Source organism: Nipponia nippon, unplaced genomic scaffold, assembly GCF_047370975.1.
Source record: "Nipponia nippon isolate SJK-2023a ecotype South Korea unplaced genomic scaffold, ASM4737097v1 scaffold_3, whole genome shotgun sequence".
NCBI classification, from domain to species: Eukaryota; Metazoa; Chordata; class Aves; order Pelecaniformes; family Threskiornithidae; genus Nipponia; species Nipponia nippon.
In genome coordinates, this window is record NW_028262347.1 from 55,586,183 (window position 1) to 55,604,757 (window position 18,575).

Genomic DNA, 18,575 nt, shown 5'->3' on the forward strand with positions numbered 1-18,575 from the left:
CTTCCCTTTCTTTTCCTGTCTCTAAACTACAGATGGAGGCCAAAGTAAAGGGGACACTAAGTTACAGCGGAAAAACCAGTGACTTCTGGACAAGCAAGGGAGCTGAAGCAGTTCTGGTTGGCTGACAGAATCTGCCCAGTTGGGAAAGTGCTTATTGTCACAGGGCTGCTGTTTCTGTCAATGTTTACATATTCTGATCCCAAGCACTGTGGTGAGAGGAAGAAGAAAACAATACTTGATCAAAGAGAGAAGGAAAAGGAGGACTGGTCCTCCTGGTCATGTAGACTGGTCATAGTTTGATCTTGCCTAAAGAAACAAGCTTTTTTATCTGCTCTGATTGGCTTTTAAAAGAAATTGATCGTCAAACCCACAGCAGCACAAACATTTTTTTTTCTGGGTGATGTCCAATGAAGAGTTGAAAGTGTGAGAGGAGCTAGAATAGGCTTCTCCATCCATTGTGTAAGGTGGAATCATCCACTTCATTTAGTGCCCAAAGTGCCCAGTGTAAGATTGTGTATAGGTCCTGAGCGTACTATGTGGTTGTGGACCAAAGGTTATGTAGAGTAGAGGTGGTGCTGGGATACTTTGCATTATAATTAAACCCTTACACAAACGCAGTTTCTGATACGGGCATTTTTCCAGCTTTACAAGGCTGTTTGGCTTTAGGGAGCCTACAGATGTATGCAGTCTCATTAGAGAGTTGTCTTCAAAAACAGATCTCCTGGTACATCGAGATGTGAGACACAGACTACTGGGAAATCCCTTGTTCCTTGTTTTGATATTTTTCTTTTAATATAAAGATTCTTATTTAAGGGAGGAAAGGCATGGAAATTTTTCCATTTACATGAAAAGGAAACCCACGTTTTATTGGTGAGACTAGCATTTCTTTCCCACATCTTTTTTTTTTTTTTTTAAAAGGCACACTGATTTTTCAGTCCTTCCATTTGTTAAACTTTCTTTTCCTTTGCCTTGTGCTTATCTGCTACTGAAATTAAGTAATGTTCTATTCATGTCTTTTATAAAACACAACCAGTTCTTTACTCATTCTAGATCTTCCTCATCTTTCATCTAACTCCTCCCAAAAGCCATGCATTATACTGATTTGCTAGTTAAAGAAAGCTGATTGTGACCTATTCCAGAGCCAGGTTAATACTGCTTCAGGCATTAGCCAAAGAGGAGTCGTTCAAAAGCGACCAGAGGTGCCTTCTCTTCTGGGGGCTGAATGGGTTGTCTCCAGCATTTTCAGCCCCTGCTGGCCTGGGGAGTTCCTGACCTGAACTCTTCCTTACATGGTAGCACAAGACTGCAAAGCTGGCTTTTTTTTTTTTTTTTTGATAGCAATACATAGACTGGTTCATTTGTAAGGTTAGGAAGTATCCAGCACATGTTGCACTTTCGACACTAGGACAGAACTTTGCTGTTGAGTCCCTTGCGCTGTCAGATAAAAGGTGAGAATGGCAGAAACTGAAACAAAGTCATAGGGGAAAGGAGCAAATAAAATGGTATGATGCCCTTCTCCTTCAACCCCGAAACATTCCTTTGATCAGAGATGCTGAAATTCGTAGTAGCTAGTCTTTCCAGTAGTTTGATTTGAGATTGAACCAGTGACTACTGGTTATCTCACACCTTCCAGAGAGACTTTGACCCATGGGTAATGAATCTTCAATGGTTTTTGCTAGATTAACTTATAGCTTTCAGGTTTCTTTTACATGTGATTTATTTTTCTTAGACCAGACGACAATTTCTTTTCTATTTAGAGCTCATTTTAATTTTATATAAATATATATACATATACGTGAATTTAAAATAATATATATTGTGTATTTAGTATAAAAATGTTGGGTTGAGCTCAGCAATAAATGTTTTTGCACAACACTTCTGTGAAAGACAGATTGAATTAAAATAAGATGCATTAGTTTGTTAATTTCACTCCACAGCATCTGCCAATTAAATGCTTTTTAGCTAGTGCTAATGTTTTGTATGTGGCATGTTGATTAGATAAGCTTGCATCTCTATCAAGGTTATTTACAGTTGAAACATACAGCTACGTAGACACTGGCATTCTTAATACTGTGCAAATTTTGTCAAAATACCATAAACTCTTTAGAATGCAAGCTTTATCTGATTTTTTTTTTTTCCTCTTTTCTCCAGGAAGGGTTGAAGAAAGACAACTTTTTGGGTTTTGAGGCCTAACAGTTCTGGGAGGATGCTAATTCTCTGAACTGTGTCAAACCTGATGCTTTTTAACAATGCATGTAGCTAAGGGAGTTGGAGCAGTGAGCCATCAGGCAGCAATATATTTAAAAGACCCTGTCCTAAGAGAGTTCTACCTCTTCTTTGTTTTCCTCATCAAGGCATCTCATTCAAATTGCCATCTTTTGTCTTCATACTTAATGAAATTTTAGATTGGGAGACTTGGATCCCTTTATAACTACAGCACAAATTTCCTTTCAACATTCCTCTCTTCTGGAAGTATGCCTCATCTTCAGTTGAAGAGTATCCTCTCTAAATCTTAAGGAGGGTAGGAGTAGTCCTGTCTGTGGCCTATCGAGCTTCTCAGTCTTGGGGAAAAAAAGTAAACTATATTTATTGTGGAAATAGTAGGATGATGAGAATAAAATTCACCGTACACTGTTCGTGAAGCCAGTTCAAACAGCGCCCCAGAGGGCAACTGTGTCCAGTCATTGTGCTCCTGAGCTTCTTTGGAATCAGCAACATAGCAATGAAAGGGTCTACATTCCCTGTTCCCTGTTCTCCCTGGTTAAACCTAGCAAGGCCAAATTAAAGGAAATAATAGGGTGGCTCCCAGAGACCTTCGCAGGTAGCATAAACAGGATGGGGAAGTGAAAGATTTCTGCAACGTCCAAATGCAAAAATAGGTTAATGTTTTACTATTTTCTGCACAGCAGCTCTTCTCAAGACATTTTCCCCCAAGTTTTTACTACTTTTTAAGGGCCTTTGTTAATAAATAAACTGTAGTTGTACATACTAAATAACCCTCAGTATTCACAAGCAATAAGAAAGCCAAGTAGACCTGTCTTTTCCAGACAGCAGGGCTGAACTTGGTTTGGGGACTGTATATGAGCTAACGCGTCAAGCTCACTGAAAGCCCCAAACAAATGCAAGCAATAATTTCAACCACAGGTTTTAGATGTTAAAACCGTCTGGGTAATATTTTCTGCTACATGATCCAAAGTCCCAAAAGTCGTGGTAGCTATTTTAAATCCTTTTGAGACACTTGCAAAGAAAGAAGGCAGGCTAGATGAAAAGCAGGCTGCAAAGTTTCCTGATACCTTCCTTGGACTATAACTGCAGCGTTCTCCCACTCCAAGACGCAAATGGCCTAAATCACTTTGTCCAGCCTTCTCTGTTGATTTGAGATACATGACTAATACTGATCAACTAAGTCACAAGTGTGGATGCTGTGGGTTTCACATCTGTTTTCTGCTAATCAGAAGTAACTTTTAATTACCTGGGTTCTGCTTCTTGTTTGAATCCGATCAAAGTTGTCTGATGCACAGATTTGGGGGTAGGACAGGTGCCAAGAGCCTGTTTCCTTCCCACAGTCCCATCACCTGACCCTTCCTCCACACTCCTTCTCCACTTGGTGCAAGACCCTTGAGGACATGAAAACAGAGAAATCCTGCAACTCTCCCAGGCTGCCATCAGTTGTGTGAACCATTAACCCTCTGGGAGTCATCTTGGACTCCAACTAACTTTATCACATTTGCTGCTACATTCGTAAAATGAACTTTTGGCTGTATTTATTAGCAAATTTTAATCTAGTTTACAGTTTGTTTGGTTTTCTTTTGAGTAGTTTTTGCCCAGATGGATTAGAAGTGTTGGGGTGTTTGGTTTTTTTTTTGTTTTGTTTTTGAGTGAATTGGTGAAGGCACAGTGGTCCCTCTTCTGCTTTTGTTTTGGACTTTTTTGAAGATGGCATTGCAGGGAAGACCTGCAGCCAAGCCAAGCTGTGGAAGGCTTCCTCCCACATCTAACTTTCATCTTCTGCTGAATTGGGGGGAAATCATTAAAGGGACACTTGCTTTTTGTTTGGGTTTGGGTTTTTTTTTTTTTCCATAAAATGAACCAGAAGGTGAAAGCAGTAGGTAAATGACTGATTAATTAACACTTTATGCAATTTTAATTTTATAGAAATTAAAAAAAGATTGGTAGATTTTGATTGGTCCTAGCTCTGGTGAAATGGCTGTTACCCTCCATGACTTACTTGATTCAGGCCTTTGTCCTTTGTTTAAGTGCCTTTTTTTTTTTTTTTTTTAATTTTATTTCCCTACCCTCTTTAAACTGTTCTCAGAGATCCTGAAGTGCTGGAAGGCATTTTGGAGGAAAATCTTAAGCTTGCCAAGATGGCTTTATGCTGTCATACTATTTTTTTCCCTTTTGTAAACAACAAAAAAAGTGTGTAACGTGTGTAACTTCATAGCTGCTGTACCATGGAGTTGGTTCTGTGTGCTTGTGCATTCTTTCTCTCTCACACTCACATACGTGCGCACACACACATATACAGCAATATTCCTGAGAAACCTGTTCATCCTTCTGCGTTCTGCTGGCTCTGTTAAACATTTTACTTAAAGGTGAACGTTTGTGCAAAGATGGCAGTACAATAAAAGAGTGTGTGTGTGTGAGTGTGCATAAATGTGCATGAGAGAAAGGAAGTGGCTAATGGGAATGAAACTTCTTGCATTTTTCTTTGAAGGTTTTAAATTTGGATCTTAATTAGGTCATGAGTAAAGCATTATGGGCCCTGTCTGGCAAACTTATTAAATACTGGACCACTTCACACCATTACTGAGTCTGAGGCAAACACGTGTGGCTGACAACCCCAAGGAGGTGGGGGGAAAGAAGTTTAAAATAGCAGTTTGCAACAAGGTTGAGTTGAGATGAATTGCAAGGAATCTTGTGTGCGGCTACTTACATCTGCTTGACACCAGTTATTGCAAGGATTCTCACATTTACCAAAGTTGTCACTTTCTACTGGGCATCGTATGTATGAAGGAATTTGGTAAAACCTGCAAGAGTGCAGCTGCTAATTGAAGTTAAACCTGGCTACGCTTCACATGCTGCCTAAATCATTCACCATGAAGTACTTTTCTAGTTGTACTTTTTCTCAATTTATTGAGATTGCATTAATGGTTTGTTCTCTTAATATAATGAACAGTAAGTTCATGTGTTGTTAGCTGCAAGTGAACCCTCATAATAGTGTCCGTGCTTGTTTCCTTGTTCTCTGACAAAATTAGCAATCTGCAATAGATTATCTAGTGATTTTAACGATTCTGTGCCGAGGATCTATCTAACTTATGGTTATTGTAAACATGCATACCTGAAATTAGCAATTCATTTGTTGACCAAATGCTAAACTGAAGGTAACATACGTACGCAGCACTAGACTATGCTAGTTCTGTGATGTGCTTCCCCTGGGGAAGATCTAATTTTGAGTTACAGGATGAAAAGGAAGCATTTACTTTCTGGAATGGGAACGGAGTGAAGAGTCCTTCATAAGCGGAGAACCCATCTAGAGAGCAGAAAACAAGATATCAAATGCAACATGTTCCTGTGGCAGAGAATGGCCTAACTGCTATTTCAGTTGTTAGCTTGTCTTCACATGTCTGAGTGAACCTGTTTATGTAAGCTAGGCCATAGGTGGATTTCTTCTACCAGTCAGAGATGATGCCAGTCAGAGATAGGACTATTGCTGGTAGCTCAGCCAGTTGGAGTGACAGTGAGGGTGCTTTGTAATCTGCCTAAGGCAGGTGCAGTAGTGAAGTTACTTCAGTGGAGGTTGCCACATCCACCTGTGGCAGTAAACTGAGCTAGCCTGGCTCTTCTGTTGCTGTTTAATTCATTTTGGGCACATGTGCTCGTTATCCTAGGCTGATTTGTGAGATGGGGAATCTACAGCTGGTGATGATGGTTGACTGTTGCAGTCTTTTTTAACAAATGCAGCTGTTGTGAAAATCTTTGTCTGCTGCTTAAGAAATCACTGCCAAAATAAGCAGCCAGAAGTATGCTTACTGGGCCACTGGAAAGATAACTGTTGTGTAGGGGAATGCTTTGTTTGTGGAAACTTCTGGTGTGGCTTCATCATCCCTTTTCTATGACCCGGTGATCCCTTGCTGCTGTAATAGCCTTTTGGGGCTATGGAAAGCCCTGCTGCTGCTGTGAGTTATGCTGAGAGATTAGCATGGCCTGGAACTGGCCCAAAACTGGGGAAGTACAAAGATTCCCTACAGCTGTTTTTGCACACTCCTCTTAAATAAAACTGTGCTAATCTTGTCAGTAGTCAAGGATATAGGTCTGTATTTTGTAGCCATTTTTGACAGCTATAATTCTACAGAGCAACTCTGGTAAAAAAAAAAAAAGTACATGTTTTGTATCTAGAAGTGAATTTCAGTCTCTTCCCTTGCTGTCATCTCCTGCTTAAATAATAACCATTAACTAGTACGTTTTTCTTTTATGATGAAGTAATCCAAAGCAAGCAGTGTATGCTATGTTTGACTCCTGTCATGCTCAATACTAAGGGGTTTTGGGTTTTTGTTTTTGTTTTCCCCAGCAGTGAGTGCAGATGTATTTCATCAACAGATAGTTATGTTTGTTACTGTCCTAGTACCAAGAGAAAAAGGGAGGGAGAGAATAAACCAAAACCAGTCAGGAGATGCCACCATCGCAGGCCAAACCAAGTAGATGCTGAGGCAGCCAGAGCTTCTTTGAGACCAGATTTCACCTGGAGAGTGGGGGAAGAAACTTTCTTTTGTTCTCAGCTTTTTCCAGATAAGGCCTTAGTTTGATTAGTAGTCACTAATATCAACTATGCAGATAAGTATTTACGTGTTTCAGTGTTACATGCATTCCTTCCCCCAGCTACCCCTCTTAACACATGTTGACGTTTTACCCAAAGAAAATGGAATATTTTTTGAATGTCTGTACTGCAGAAGTCTTTTTTGCTAACGTGAAGAAAGAAATTTGTATTTTAAAAAAGAAACCCTTTCACTGGTGCAACACCTAGTGTCAAGTGTCATGAAGTTGCTTCGAGAGGGAAGCTGAAATCACCTCTTGTGACAGGTTTTAGTCTGAGAGATTTTTTTTCTTAGAATATTCAGCTCTCAAAATTGGTTTAAGAAGCCGCAGCAATGTTTTTAATGTACAGATTGGATTTGGGGAGAAACTAATGAGACATCTCAGCTTTCCTTCCAGTATCAGAAGTGAATTAAATCAATTTCTCACTTAAATGAAGTTGCTTCTAAACGAGGGGAGTTACCAGCTACACGGTAGCTGGATCTTTAAATAAAACCTAAATCGCGATCCCCAGGTATTTATCACTGATCTTTTAGTCTTGTTGTATGTAACTACAAATAACAGTTTAGCTCAGAGGTGAGAACTGTAGTGTGTGTTTCATTGCCGGTGATTCCATCATGTAACAATTAGTACCATGTTCTTGCATAGTTCTCAAGATCCATACTGGAAATAGATGGAGAAATTTTATTTTTGGACTACTGTTTAAAAAAATTACAAAATTAACTACTACTTTTTACCCCCAAAAGTCTACTGAACAGCGTTATATTTTAGCAGTTAAACTAGTACCCTTGTTTTGTGATTTGTCTCTTGTAGTCTTCTTTTACTGAGGGTTAGAAGCATTTCATGAGTAATCCTTAAAATATTGGCATTCTCTAGCTTGAAGACAGGTGCTTATAATAAAAGGACGTCTGTGATGGTAACTTCTGATGATACAAAAGCACTATGTTCAGAATATTTCATTGGGGGAAAAAAAAAACCAGGTGTGGGTGCAAGTCCCTTTAGTTCTGCCTGATGAAGAGGCTCAGTCAAGAACAGAGCGTCCAAATACCTGCCTGCACAGCTCATGGTAGTGGGCATCATCCCCTCAACAGAGGTTTGGCCTTGGTATCCTTTTGTTTGGTGTCACTTTTAGTATAGATTTTATATATATATATATATATATATATTTTTATATATATATATATATATATATATATAAAAGCAAGTTTGGATATAGCCAGCTTAACTCTACCTGGCTTGCCGTGATCCCCAAGACAACGAAAGGCTGAAAAACAAATGGGCAGAGTGTTTTCCTGCCTTTCACTAGGTAGCTCAGAACAAACAGCTGGCCAAGTGTTTTGTTATAAATGGATGTTAATCACAGCTGGAATTCTTTGCATTCCTCGGCTTCAGACAAAGGAATGCACAGTGACTAGGAGATGGCGAACCTGTTTGAGTTGGTGATTCCTGTGATGCTACTCAGTCCAGCATGAATTTGTACGAGGTCACCTTCCTCCTGTTAATACTCGCATTATTTGGGATCATAGGGCTTAGTGATGGAGAGAGGATCCTATCAGCCGTGTGCTTACCTGATGAGCTCTCCAGAGAAACTCCCCTGTGAAACGCTCCCCTCTTGTGACAACAAGCCTGAACAACCAAATGCAGCTACATTTGGGTGGTTAGCACCGCTTTCATTTGGATTTTTAGGGAGGTGTGTTCCAATAACTTCAAGGGATACTGTGTTTTAAATGTGTGATTTCTTTTCCTCTCTCCTTATAAAACTGGACCTGAACGCAAGTTTGAGTTGTTGGGTTTTTTTTGTAATAATCTCAGGACCTGAAAGATTGTAGCATTTAGTGTGTCTTAAAAATGATGTACTGTACCAGCCATGGATTTTGTAAATACACCTGTCTCCCTTTTTTGTATTTTAATTTTTTAAAAGTGTGTAAGGCTCTTTGCCAGAGGAACTGGTGCCTGCTTAATTTCCATCCTGAACTGAAGCAGGAAAAGGAAGAAGCTGCTGCCACAAAAGCCCGCATCAGTTCCAAATGTGTATATTGTTCTGGTCAGTTTAATGGCTGTTAGTCTTTTGTTAGTTGGGAAGCCGGTTTGTTCCCCTGCACATTCCCTGTTGTGGCTAGCAGAGCCCTATAAGGGAGACTTAATTCTAACTCTCCTCTGTGTGACTACTTGATGTTTTCACTCCTTCCAGATACTCAGGTTTGCTATCCCTGAGAAGTCCGATGTTTTCAGAGGTCAGGACTATTGGCCCTCTGCAAGAACAGCTGGAGAGCATTTCTCATTTTATCAGTGCTTTGGTCCATTCACAGTGAACCTTGCAGATAATGCTGCCTCCACCTGTTCCAAGAGGGACTTGCCCTTTTATTTTCTGCTTTCCTGAAAGGAGTGCAAAGATTTTTTTGGCAGCAGACTTTGCTCTGGGATGCAACCTTGCTGGCAGACCCCTGTTCTGCAGTAGGAGCCTTACTCAATTCGGCGTAGCTGTTCCCTGTCCCTAACTGCGACAGGCTTTTTTCATGAGTGTACTTTTTTTTTTTTATGTGTCATGTGTCTGTGCTGTATTAAATAAAGAGGAATGTACATATTAGCCTTGTCTCTGTGATTTCTCACAAAAATAAAAAGGTAAAAAAAGTTTCACTTCACCCTTCTTGTTGGGTTTTTCATGGTTGGTTTGGGGGTGGGGGGTTGCTAGCTTTCCTCAGTCAGGGCAACCACGCAGGCAAGGGAAATGCTGGGAGCAAGAAGCAGCATTTTAAAACTACCGGAAGATCAGTACAAGAAGGGAGCTCTTCCCTCTTGGGGTGCGCTATTTCAAGGCGAAGCCTGGCGTCCGGGCCTGACGTACCAGCTCAAGGGAACCCACCTTTTCCCGCCCGCGCTCCCAGGGGGCTACGCGGCAGCCGCCTGCCGCTCGGCGCGCGGGGAGGCGCCACCCAGCCGGCGGCTGCGGCGCCCGCCATAAAAGGGAGGGGGCGGGGACAGGCGAGAAGTAGGCGCGCAGGAAAACGTCTCTCGCGGCAGCCCCAGTGGCCTAATGGATAAGGCATTGGCCTCCTAAGCCAGGGATTGTGGGTTCGAGTCCCATCTGGGGTGGGCGTTTTTTTTATCCCCCACCGTCTCCGGCTGAGGCGGGACGGCCGCGCTCCCCAACGCTCAAGCCGCGGCGGCGTTCCACGGCGGCGGGCCTGTCAGCCGCGGGTCGGCGTCTCCCGGGATTTCTGAGCGTCCCCCGTGGGTTCTAAGGCGCTGTAGATCGTTTTAAGACCGGAGAGCTCAGAAACAGGCGTGGGCTGCTCGGGGAGCGGAGGGGCCGCGGCCCGGCTCGGCTTCCCGCGGCGGGACGGGCCCCTCGGCTGCCTCCCAGCGATCCCGCTCCGCGGCCTTCGGCCGGCGCCAACGGCCCACGCGCGCGCCGCGCACAGGCCGCCGGCGGGTCGCTCCTCCCCCCGCCCAATGGCCAAGCGCGAGGCGGGGCGGGGCGCGCGCACGGGCCGCGGCACGGCCTCGCCGCGACGCTCGACCTCCGGCACTTGACCTCCGCTGATTGCGGGGGGGGCGGGTAGGGGGAGGCGATCGTTCCACTCGGCGCTCGATAGCCCGCCCTGGCGGAGCCGCCCCTCCACCCGCCCCGCCCCCCCGGCCCGAAGGCGCGGAGGGTGAAGCACGCGCGCGCCGGCCGCTTCCTGATTGGCCGCCGCAGCGAGGCGGCGGCGCTGGAAGATGGCGGCGCTGGGCTCTCCGCTGCGGACCTTGCGCGGGCTCCTGCGCGAGCTCCGCTACGCCAGCGGCGGGCCGGGCCGCCCCTATCGCGACACGCCCGCCTACCAGCACCTCGTCGCGGCCTTCCGCGCCCACCGGGTACGCGCCGGCTCCCTCCCCCCCCTTCCTCCCGCCCCTGAGGGGGCGAGGCGAGGCCGCGCAGCCCGGCGCGGGAGCCCGCGGTCCTCGGGGGGCGGCGGGGGGAGGTGAAGTCTCCGGGGCTTTGTTCCCTCCTCTCGGCAGGTCACCAGCGAGAAGCTGTGCCGGGCCCAGCAGGAGCTGCACTTCCAGGCTGCCACCTACCTCTGCCTGCTGCGCAGCGTCCGGGAGCACGCGGCCCTTCACCAGGAGTACCACGGCAAAGGGGAGCGCTCGCCTGAGGAGGTGGCCGGCCTGGTGGGCTTCAGGTTGCCTCAGCAGCCGGGAGGGAAGGGTTAGGATGATTGTGTTGTGTTCCCTATTTATTCCTGAATAAATGTCCTAGGCTACGGGAACGGCCTGGGCTTTCTCGTGTGTGTTTTCTGTCGGTTTTAGGTTGCGGGTGTGGTGTGAAAGAGCCATAACGGGGAATCCCGCTCTCAGTTTATCAGGCGTACCTGACACACCCGTTCAGTCTGAACGTGTGGTATGACAGGCAACCTCCACGGAGTGAGAGGAAGGTTGTTTGTAGTGGAAAAACATGACAGCCTTCACTGCTCAACTGTTTTGTCTAAGGGATTGCAAAGGTTCTTGGTTCCCCCCTCAAAATCTGTAGGTAAGAGAATTTGTCTGTTTACCGTAGGGTTTTCCAGCCATGTTCTGTGTGTAGGGAATTTTCTACTCTCCCAAGAGCAAAGGCCCTTTCTTTGGAACGTTAGTGGATTCTCATGAGCACTGCAGTAACACAAACCTCTTTCATCTTGAAGAAATGGTAACAATTCTAAGAGACAAACACTACTTAATGAATTACGTGTTTCTCAGTGTCTCTGAGCAGTCAGCTTTGTGACTGTAGGCTTCCTATGCTGTTCTTACATACTGTGAATCTCGGAAAAACTAAAGGGAACTGATGGCAGCCAGTTACATTACATACACAAAATAGGCTGCATTTTCTTGCTTATCTTGCAATCTGGAACAGCAAGTTTCTCTTTATAAGGAAAGAAATACTGGCTGGAATTGTTGCTGCCCTCTTCTCAGAAGAAGGTAGAATGGTACGCAAGATGTGTAAGAAATCTGTAATAAGGATGACTTATAATGGGTAAAAATGGGAGGCTTGTTAACATGGGGGAGAAGCTATAAGCAAGGATAACAAAAGAGTGCTTGTTTTTTTTTACTGCCAGGGAAAACAAAGTATTCTGTCAGAAAAGCATTGCAAATATAATTACTTCATCTAAATCTATATATTCTCCTTCCCCTGTATTTAAAACTCAGGGATAGTTTAATCCCCAAAGTAGAGTGGATAGGCACAATAGATCCTTAAAACTGGGGAGATCTGGGCTACTTAGGTAGCGAACTGCAAGTTTTAGGATTCTGTAGACCAAAAATCCAGCTTGCAATGCTTGCAGTGTCCCACTAGTTAAACAGTGGTGTTTTGGTGTTTTTTTTTGAAAAGTGTTGATATCACGGGTGGGAAAGTACCAACCTATTTGCAGCTCAGTAGATGAAAGTTATGGGAAGTCACCGTACCCTGAGAATGGCTGTGATGTATTTGTTGTTCTGTTATTTCATGCAGCTGCTGCATCCTGCAGTGTACTTTCCAGATGGACTAAAGGTTTGCTTCATCCAAAGCCTATAGCCAAATCTTGCTCCAGAAGAAAAATAAACGGCCCGCTGAAACCAGTTCTGGAAGAAAAGCTGATATTTGGCCAGAAAAAGATACTCTTTAAAGAGTACCTAGAGCTAAAGGTTGTATGATGTGGGTACAAATAACAGCTAAAATTTCTCAGTTTCCCCTAAACATACTAAGGTACTAAATAGAGAAAATTTTGACCAGTATCTGTATCTCTTCCAGTTACTTCCCCTTCAATCCAAAGTCATGTAATGACTAACAACAGTAAATTTATATGTTAAAAGAAAAAAACAAAGCTGGGACATGTTCTGAATAGCTGAGGAGCACTGGGTAGGGAATCTTTTCCTAAACGTGTTCTAGAAGACTCCTGTCTGAGCATTGCATCTTCTCTGCAAGTCCTTGTGAAATCCAGATAACTGGGGGTAGGTTTTTTAGTGGCTTTTTATGTTGCCTTTTCTCACTCATATTACGCTAACCTTAAAAGTCGAACACGACCCTGGTTGTGGACGATTAGAATGGACCCTCGTGACAGTCCTTGACGGCTTTTGGGCACTAGGTGGCAAGACGATGGTTAAGGAAGGGAGAGTCACAAAATGCAGGCGTTAGGGTAGACAGAAATTGTGAAAATACTTTTTTTTTTTGAGACTGGTCCTTGGTGCTCTGTAAGTTCAATTAGCTGCAACACGTAACGGTAACTTCAGTTTTAAGGGAGGTTCTCTACAAAGCGGGTATTACAGTGGCTTTTCTCACCAATGCAGCCGTAACGGCGCTTGACAGCTCGAGAGAAGAACGGAGCCGTTAAAACGGTGCTGAACGTCAGCCGGATAAAGGGAGTTGTCTTTAAGAGGCACATTCTGCCGGCGCTAGCGCAGACGCGCGTACCCGTTCACGCCCGCGCCTACCGAGCCCCCGTGCGTACGCGCACCCGCGCGTTTCCTAACTTGCTCCTGGCCCCGGGTGAGCGTCCCGGCGAAGAGCCGGCGTGCCCCTCCCGGGGGGGAGTAAGCGGGACCGGGCTGTAAGAGACGTCCGTTACATAGCCCGGGTGCCGGTTAATTTCGGCTCAGCCACGTGCTTTGGGACGTTATAGAGTCAGCCGTCATGAAACCGTTCCGGTTGGGTTTCCCCTCAGAGAGGCAAGAACCCGGGCGCTGCCCGACTTCTGCTGCCCGGCAGCGGGCCGCGGCCCCCACAGCCCCCTCCCGGAGCGCCCGGCCCGGCGCCCCGCTGCCGCGGCCGCTGCAGACGAGGCCGAGGCCGCCGCCGAGCCGGGCACCGGGACGTCACAGTAGCTCCGCGGGGCCGCCCGGCCAATCAGCGCGCCCCAGGGGCCCAGCCCGGCGAAAGGCTCGACGGCCCAATCAGGGACCTCGCCGCGCGGTGCGTCACCGGCTGAACACCGCAGGCCGTGGCCAATCAGCGGGCGCCAAGGCACGTCCGCGCTGACGTCGGGGAGCGGACGAGGGGGCCCAGGGCGCGTGCGCCCGGGTTTCCGTTACCGCTGGCGCGCGCGCGTGGCAGGCGTGAGAGGAAGCGGGAGGAGCGGAGGGGGGAGGGGTGGCGGCGGCGGCGGCGGTGGCGGCGAGGCCGGCGCGAGGCAGGTTTCCCGCTCCGCCTTCCACCGGGAGCGCGAGACAGAGGCAGCGCCCGCTTCCCGCCCCCCCCCCCCCCCCCGCGCGGCGTCGGGGGAGCGGCTCCGCCCGGGCCCGCCAGTGACGCGAGGGGGAGGGCTGAGCGCCGCGCCGGGCCTCGGGCCTTGTAGGCCGCTGTCGGCGTGACTCGGCCGGGCCGGGCCGGCCCACCCGCGCGCTCAAGATGTCGGCGCAGGCCCAGATGCGCGCCATGCTGGACCAGCTCATGGGCACGTCCCGGGACGGTAAGTGGCCCCCGGCCGGGGCGGGGGAGGGGAGGAGGGGGCGGAGCCGCCGAAGCCCCGGAGGTCACGGCGGTACCGGGCAGGCCGGGCGGCCGTTCACCGTGATTGGCAGGCCCGGGGCCCGCTCCCTACCCCCCCCCGCCGCGGGGCGGGGCCTGCCGAGGCCGTAGGTCAGCGGCGGGGTGGGGGCCTTCGGCGCTGCCGCCCCCGGGGCTCGGGGGAGCCGGGCGCCGCCTCCCGCCGCGGAGCTGCCGGCGGCAGCCGCTGTGCGGGCAGCGGGAGGCCGCGCTGCCGTTTCAGCTGCTGTCTGAGGTCCGCTCCCCGCGGTGCCCGGCGCTCGCGGCGGAGCCGCGCCGCTAAAGGCGCGCCCGCCGAGCCTTCCCGCGCGGCTCCCCTCCGCGGGGGGCGGCGGTTTGCGCGATTCACGTCACGGGGGGGACAAACCAAACAACCCCCCCCAAGCCAACAGCCGCTTCGGTAGAGCAGGGTTTTATTTTTTTGTGCGTTGTTATAGTTTTGTCTAAAGTCTGACCCAAACCATCATTTCAGTCAGCAGGTGGGCATGGTTGTTGCTTTCTGAAAGAGAGAGTGTAATTAACCCGAGTGGATGAACTCTTTTAAAAACAAACAGGCCCCAAACAGCTAACTAAAAGCTTAACGTCTAGAGGCAGTAATCCCGAGAGGGAGGTACTCGATGTACAGTCAGGTTTCAGATCGCTCTGCGGTCACGTAGTGAACTGAAGATGATCGCTGTGTAAAGCTTCTCGGGATTTTTGTCAGGGTGCACGGCGATCAGCGTGAAAGTTTGAACTGGCAGTTGCCCATAAATCCGGATAGTTTGGGGGCTGCTGCTGGAAAAGAGCAGTTCCCGTTAATGCTGTGTAGTATTTTATTTATAAACAAGAGAATACTGCACCCGAGGGCAGAGAGCAATTAGAGATTATTTAAATGTTCTGCATGTTGTACTCACTCTTGCAGATGTGTTACGTGTTTCTTGAAGCTTTATGCTGAATTAATGGTTACCTGTTTTCCCGTGCACCGAGTAGGATGTATGAACTGGGATGTACCTTGGGCACGCTGGTCATCTGTTGGTACTGGGGTAATGTGATCTGACAGCTTTCTTTAGTATAATCTAGAATTTTAAATAAATGTAACTAGTTTTCACATACCCAGTATATTGTGAATGCTGAGTGCTTATAGTTGTTTTAAACGGGGATGTGATAATCTCATTGGAAAATTACTGTTCTGGAGAGATTGCCTTCCAGAGCAAGGCTGGTTAGTGAGCAGTCATCACGCAGGATCTGATTTCGGGTGTTTTTGTCTTGCCCCAGAAGGTTTTCACATACTTCCTGTTGTGGCTGTGTGTGTCTAAGTGCTTGGCAAAGTAACATTGTGCTTATGAAACTCAAGTGTTCCCAGTGTTGGCACTTAGATCGCTGTCTCAGAGCTACCTAAGACTACACGGAAGCTTTAAAGAGGGGGCGGCTGTTTGAATTTATGAATGTATTTTCTGTTGGGGGGTGGGAGAAGTGCGTGATTTACCTGTGATAGCTGCTTAAAAATGCTAAGTGACTAAGATCTGAACCAGGAAAAGCAATTTCAGACTAGATTTCCTTTAGCTTTGTGAGAAAGCAGTTATTGATAATTGTATTCCCTCCTCCCACCCACCCTGTAATTCCCAAACCGCGTATGCTGAACTGTTTAGAAACTAACCGGCTAGAGAGGAAGCATTTAAACAAAATTGGCAGAATGGGGAAGGATAAGGAGAACAGACTGTTTGCAAAACTGCCTTCCATTATTGGATTAAGTGGGGAATTGAGGATCTCAGTGTAACACCATTCTAGTTTAAAAAAAAAAAAAAAAAAAAAAAAAAGAAGTGGAGCATGATTTAAACCGAAGTGTGCACAGGGATTGAAAAGTATCCTTTTCTGTGGAGCTGGTACTTATTAAATTCAAGGCCAGGCTCAAGGTCATTGAAATATTGCTAACCTTGAGGGTAGTGAGGTTTGGAGTCATTTGGGTTTTTATGTTCCTATCACCTTTGACAAATGTTCTATTTCTAGCAATATGCAAATTGCAGCTTTTCATTAGAATGTGGCAGTTTTTTCGTTTCTTGGTAGATGGTAGCTCTCATTTCACCACTTGTCCCCATTGCCTTTGATTTTGCTCTGCCTAGCAACACAATAGAGTTTAAAATGTTTCCCAAAAAATAGTCTTTCTTGGGTGATGTTTGGTTTTTATGTTATTCAAAATTACCGAAGCGCTTTTTAATTGCCCTAGTAACAGAATTTTGTACTTTACACAGTTTGGAGTTTTTTGTTTTGTTGTGGGTGGGTTGTGGGGTTCGGGATTTTGTGTTTGGGTGGGTTTTTTTTTTTTTTGGAGGAGCCTAGAATGTGCAAGTTTAAGATTCTTACCTATATTAGAAAAGACAGATCTCTTTGGTGGGAATAGAACGAACTCAGATGTAAATTCAAAGCCAATGGTGGTGCCTGAATATGTAGTCTATATAATTTTTTTGGAGCTTATAATATCATTTGTAGAAAACAGGAACGTGCTCTGAAAATGGTTTTGAAAATTCCACAATGAGATGCTCAAACATGGTTTTAGGACATGAGCTGTAGGCTGTAATTTGTGGAAGTTTGTGCACACTCATTATAATAACTGGTGTCCCTGGGGCCAGAATGGAGAAGCTCAAAGGACGTAGTTATTAAATGTTTTTATGGATTTGCTGTTAAGCTCTGAGAACACCTAGAAAGCACAGTTCTGTATTGGTCAAATTGATTCAGACAATACCCACTGAGCTGTAAGAATATTTATGAAATCTAAACTGTGTTAGTAAGGAGCCTTCTCATTTCAAATGGAGTTGCCCAACGTGTAGCTGTCTAAAACTAGGTATGTGGCTCTGGGCCTGCCCCTTGCTGTCTCCTTTCCCAGAGGGCCCTGTGCTTGTGGACAGGGAGAACTGAGAGCTTTGTGACTTGCTTTGGCAACCTGCTTCCTCCCATGTCTGAATTTTGGCAGTGGGAGAGATGCACTTGTAGTCACACGGCATCGCTCAACGTGTGATGAACTGCTGCCTGGTACCTGCCAGGATGGGACGTTCAGGCAGCCTCTTGCCAGCTGCCTGGCCGAGTGCCCTGCTGCTCTGTGCTTGCCTTTGCTCATGTGGCAGACACCTGACAGAGAAGTGAAACAGAAGGGGCTTGGCAGATGCTCTTCAGGAGTTTCCAGTGAGTTGCAGTTCTTAGAATTCATCTGGGATATCTAAAAAGCAGTTGTATTGTTAATGTCATTATATTGGAATTGTTCTGTAAATGGCAGGTATGGTTCTGTTAGGCACCTGGAACAGCACATTATGTAAAAACAAGTGGTTTTTTAAAATACCTTAATTATACCTAACTTAAACATCTCTTGCACGCTTCTCTGACAAGAAGTGGAAAACTGGATTGGATGTGGACCATGCCAAAATTGGGGGGAAAAAAAAGAAGGAAAGTGGCTTAGATTTTGATGTTAGTAAAAAGCTGGACTAATTTAATATAGTCACGACGTCAGGTTGAAAAAAGTCTTCTCTGAAGTATGTCGTTTCAAGTACTGATAACCTGACACACTTAAATAAAGAGGCTTAAATATAAACTACTGAATACATAGCATGGGTTTCCCAAATATTGAGAAGTAAGGAGTGCTGAAGACCAGGTGCTAATCTTATGTACTTACATACGAATGTTTTCTTCATATTGTATTTTTACTGTTAGCAGTTAAACTAAAGGACTCTTTATTATATATGTCAGTAGTTAAAAGGTTAGTTCAAGTTGAATTTATTGTTGATGACCAGAGCTGCGGGAACTTATCACTCAGAAGGATTAGGAATAAGCTGATAGAAAAGTGTGATTTTTATTTTCTTAAATACTATTTTTCAACTGTAAAATTGGTTAAACATTTTTTTAATAATATGCTTAGGTAAACCCTGTTTTTGCCACCCTTGTTCTCTAGAAGACAGGAGTGATCCTTACGAATAGATTCATAATTGTTTTAAATAAATTGAGTCATTACAAATCGAGTGAAATGTTAACAATTGATATTAGTACCCCAGGATTTTTTTTTTTTTTCCCACAATGTAGCTGAAATGAGCAAAGATTGCCAAGTTTTGTTTAAAAGGCCTGATTGTAAAGGTCCCTAAATCAGCTTATCTTGCTTAACTGGTTCATTTTCTGCCAGGTCAGTTACCTGCTCTGCCTTGCCGCATAAGGGCTAGACTCAGTGTGAAGAATCTGTTAGAAGCAGAGGGTGGAGCAGGATCATTACTTCTGACAGTAGTGCAGACACAAAGCAGATCCAAGTGACCCTGGAAAAACACAACAT

General features: G+C 45.8%; 2 protein-coding genes and 1 non-coding gene across 8 annotated transcripts in view; all 3 read left to right on the plus strand.

Annotated features, from left to right (window-relative positions):
- Positions 1-9,455, plus strand: part of UBN2 (ubinuclein 2) — a 57,560-nt gene extending 48,105 nt beyond the window's left edge. For both annotated transcript variants that reach the window (XM_087765273.1, XM_087765274.1), the window contains exon 17: positions 33-9,455. In XM_087765273.1, coding sequence (XP_087621399.1) covers positions 33-82 — 50 coding nt within the window. In that variant the 3' untranslated portion in view covers positions 83-9,455. The remainder of the gene's footprint in view (positions 1-32) is intronic.
- A 378-nt stretch (positions 9,456-9,833) lies between these two features.
- On the plus strand, positions 9,834-9,906 carry TRNAR-CCU (transfer RNA arginine (anticodon CCU)). Its single transcript has one exon. It is a non-coding gene; the product is annotated as a tRNA-Arg (tRNA).
- A 402-nt stretch (positions 9,907-10,308) lies between these two features.
- Positions 10,309-18,575, plus strand: part of LOC104021715 (putative RNA-binding protein Luc7-like 2) — a 39,392-nt gene continuing 31,125 nt past the window's right edge. The window contains exons 1-2 of one of the 5 annotated variants that reach the window (XM_087764608.1): positions 10,309-10,671; positions 10,816-10,942. In XM_087764608.1, the coding sequence (XP_087620734.1) occupies positions 10,534-10,671; positions 10,816-10,942 (265 nt within the window). In that variant the 5' untranslated portion in view covers positions 10,309-10,533. Of the gene's footprint in view, positions 10,672-10,815; positions 10,943-13,800; positions 14,214-15,259; positions 15,313-18,575 lie in introns of those variants that run through there. The other 4 variants (XM_087764604.1, XM_087764605.1, XM_087764607.1 and 1 more) reach the window with 4 other exon arrangements.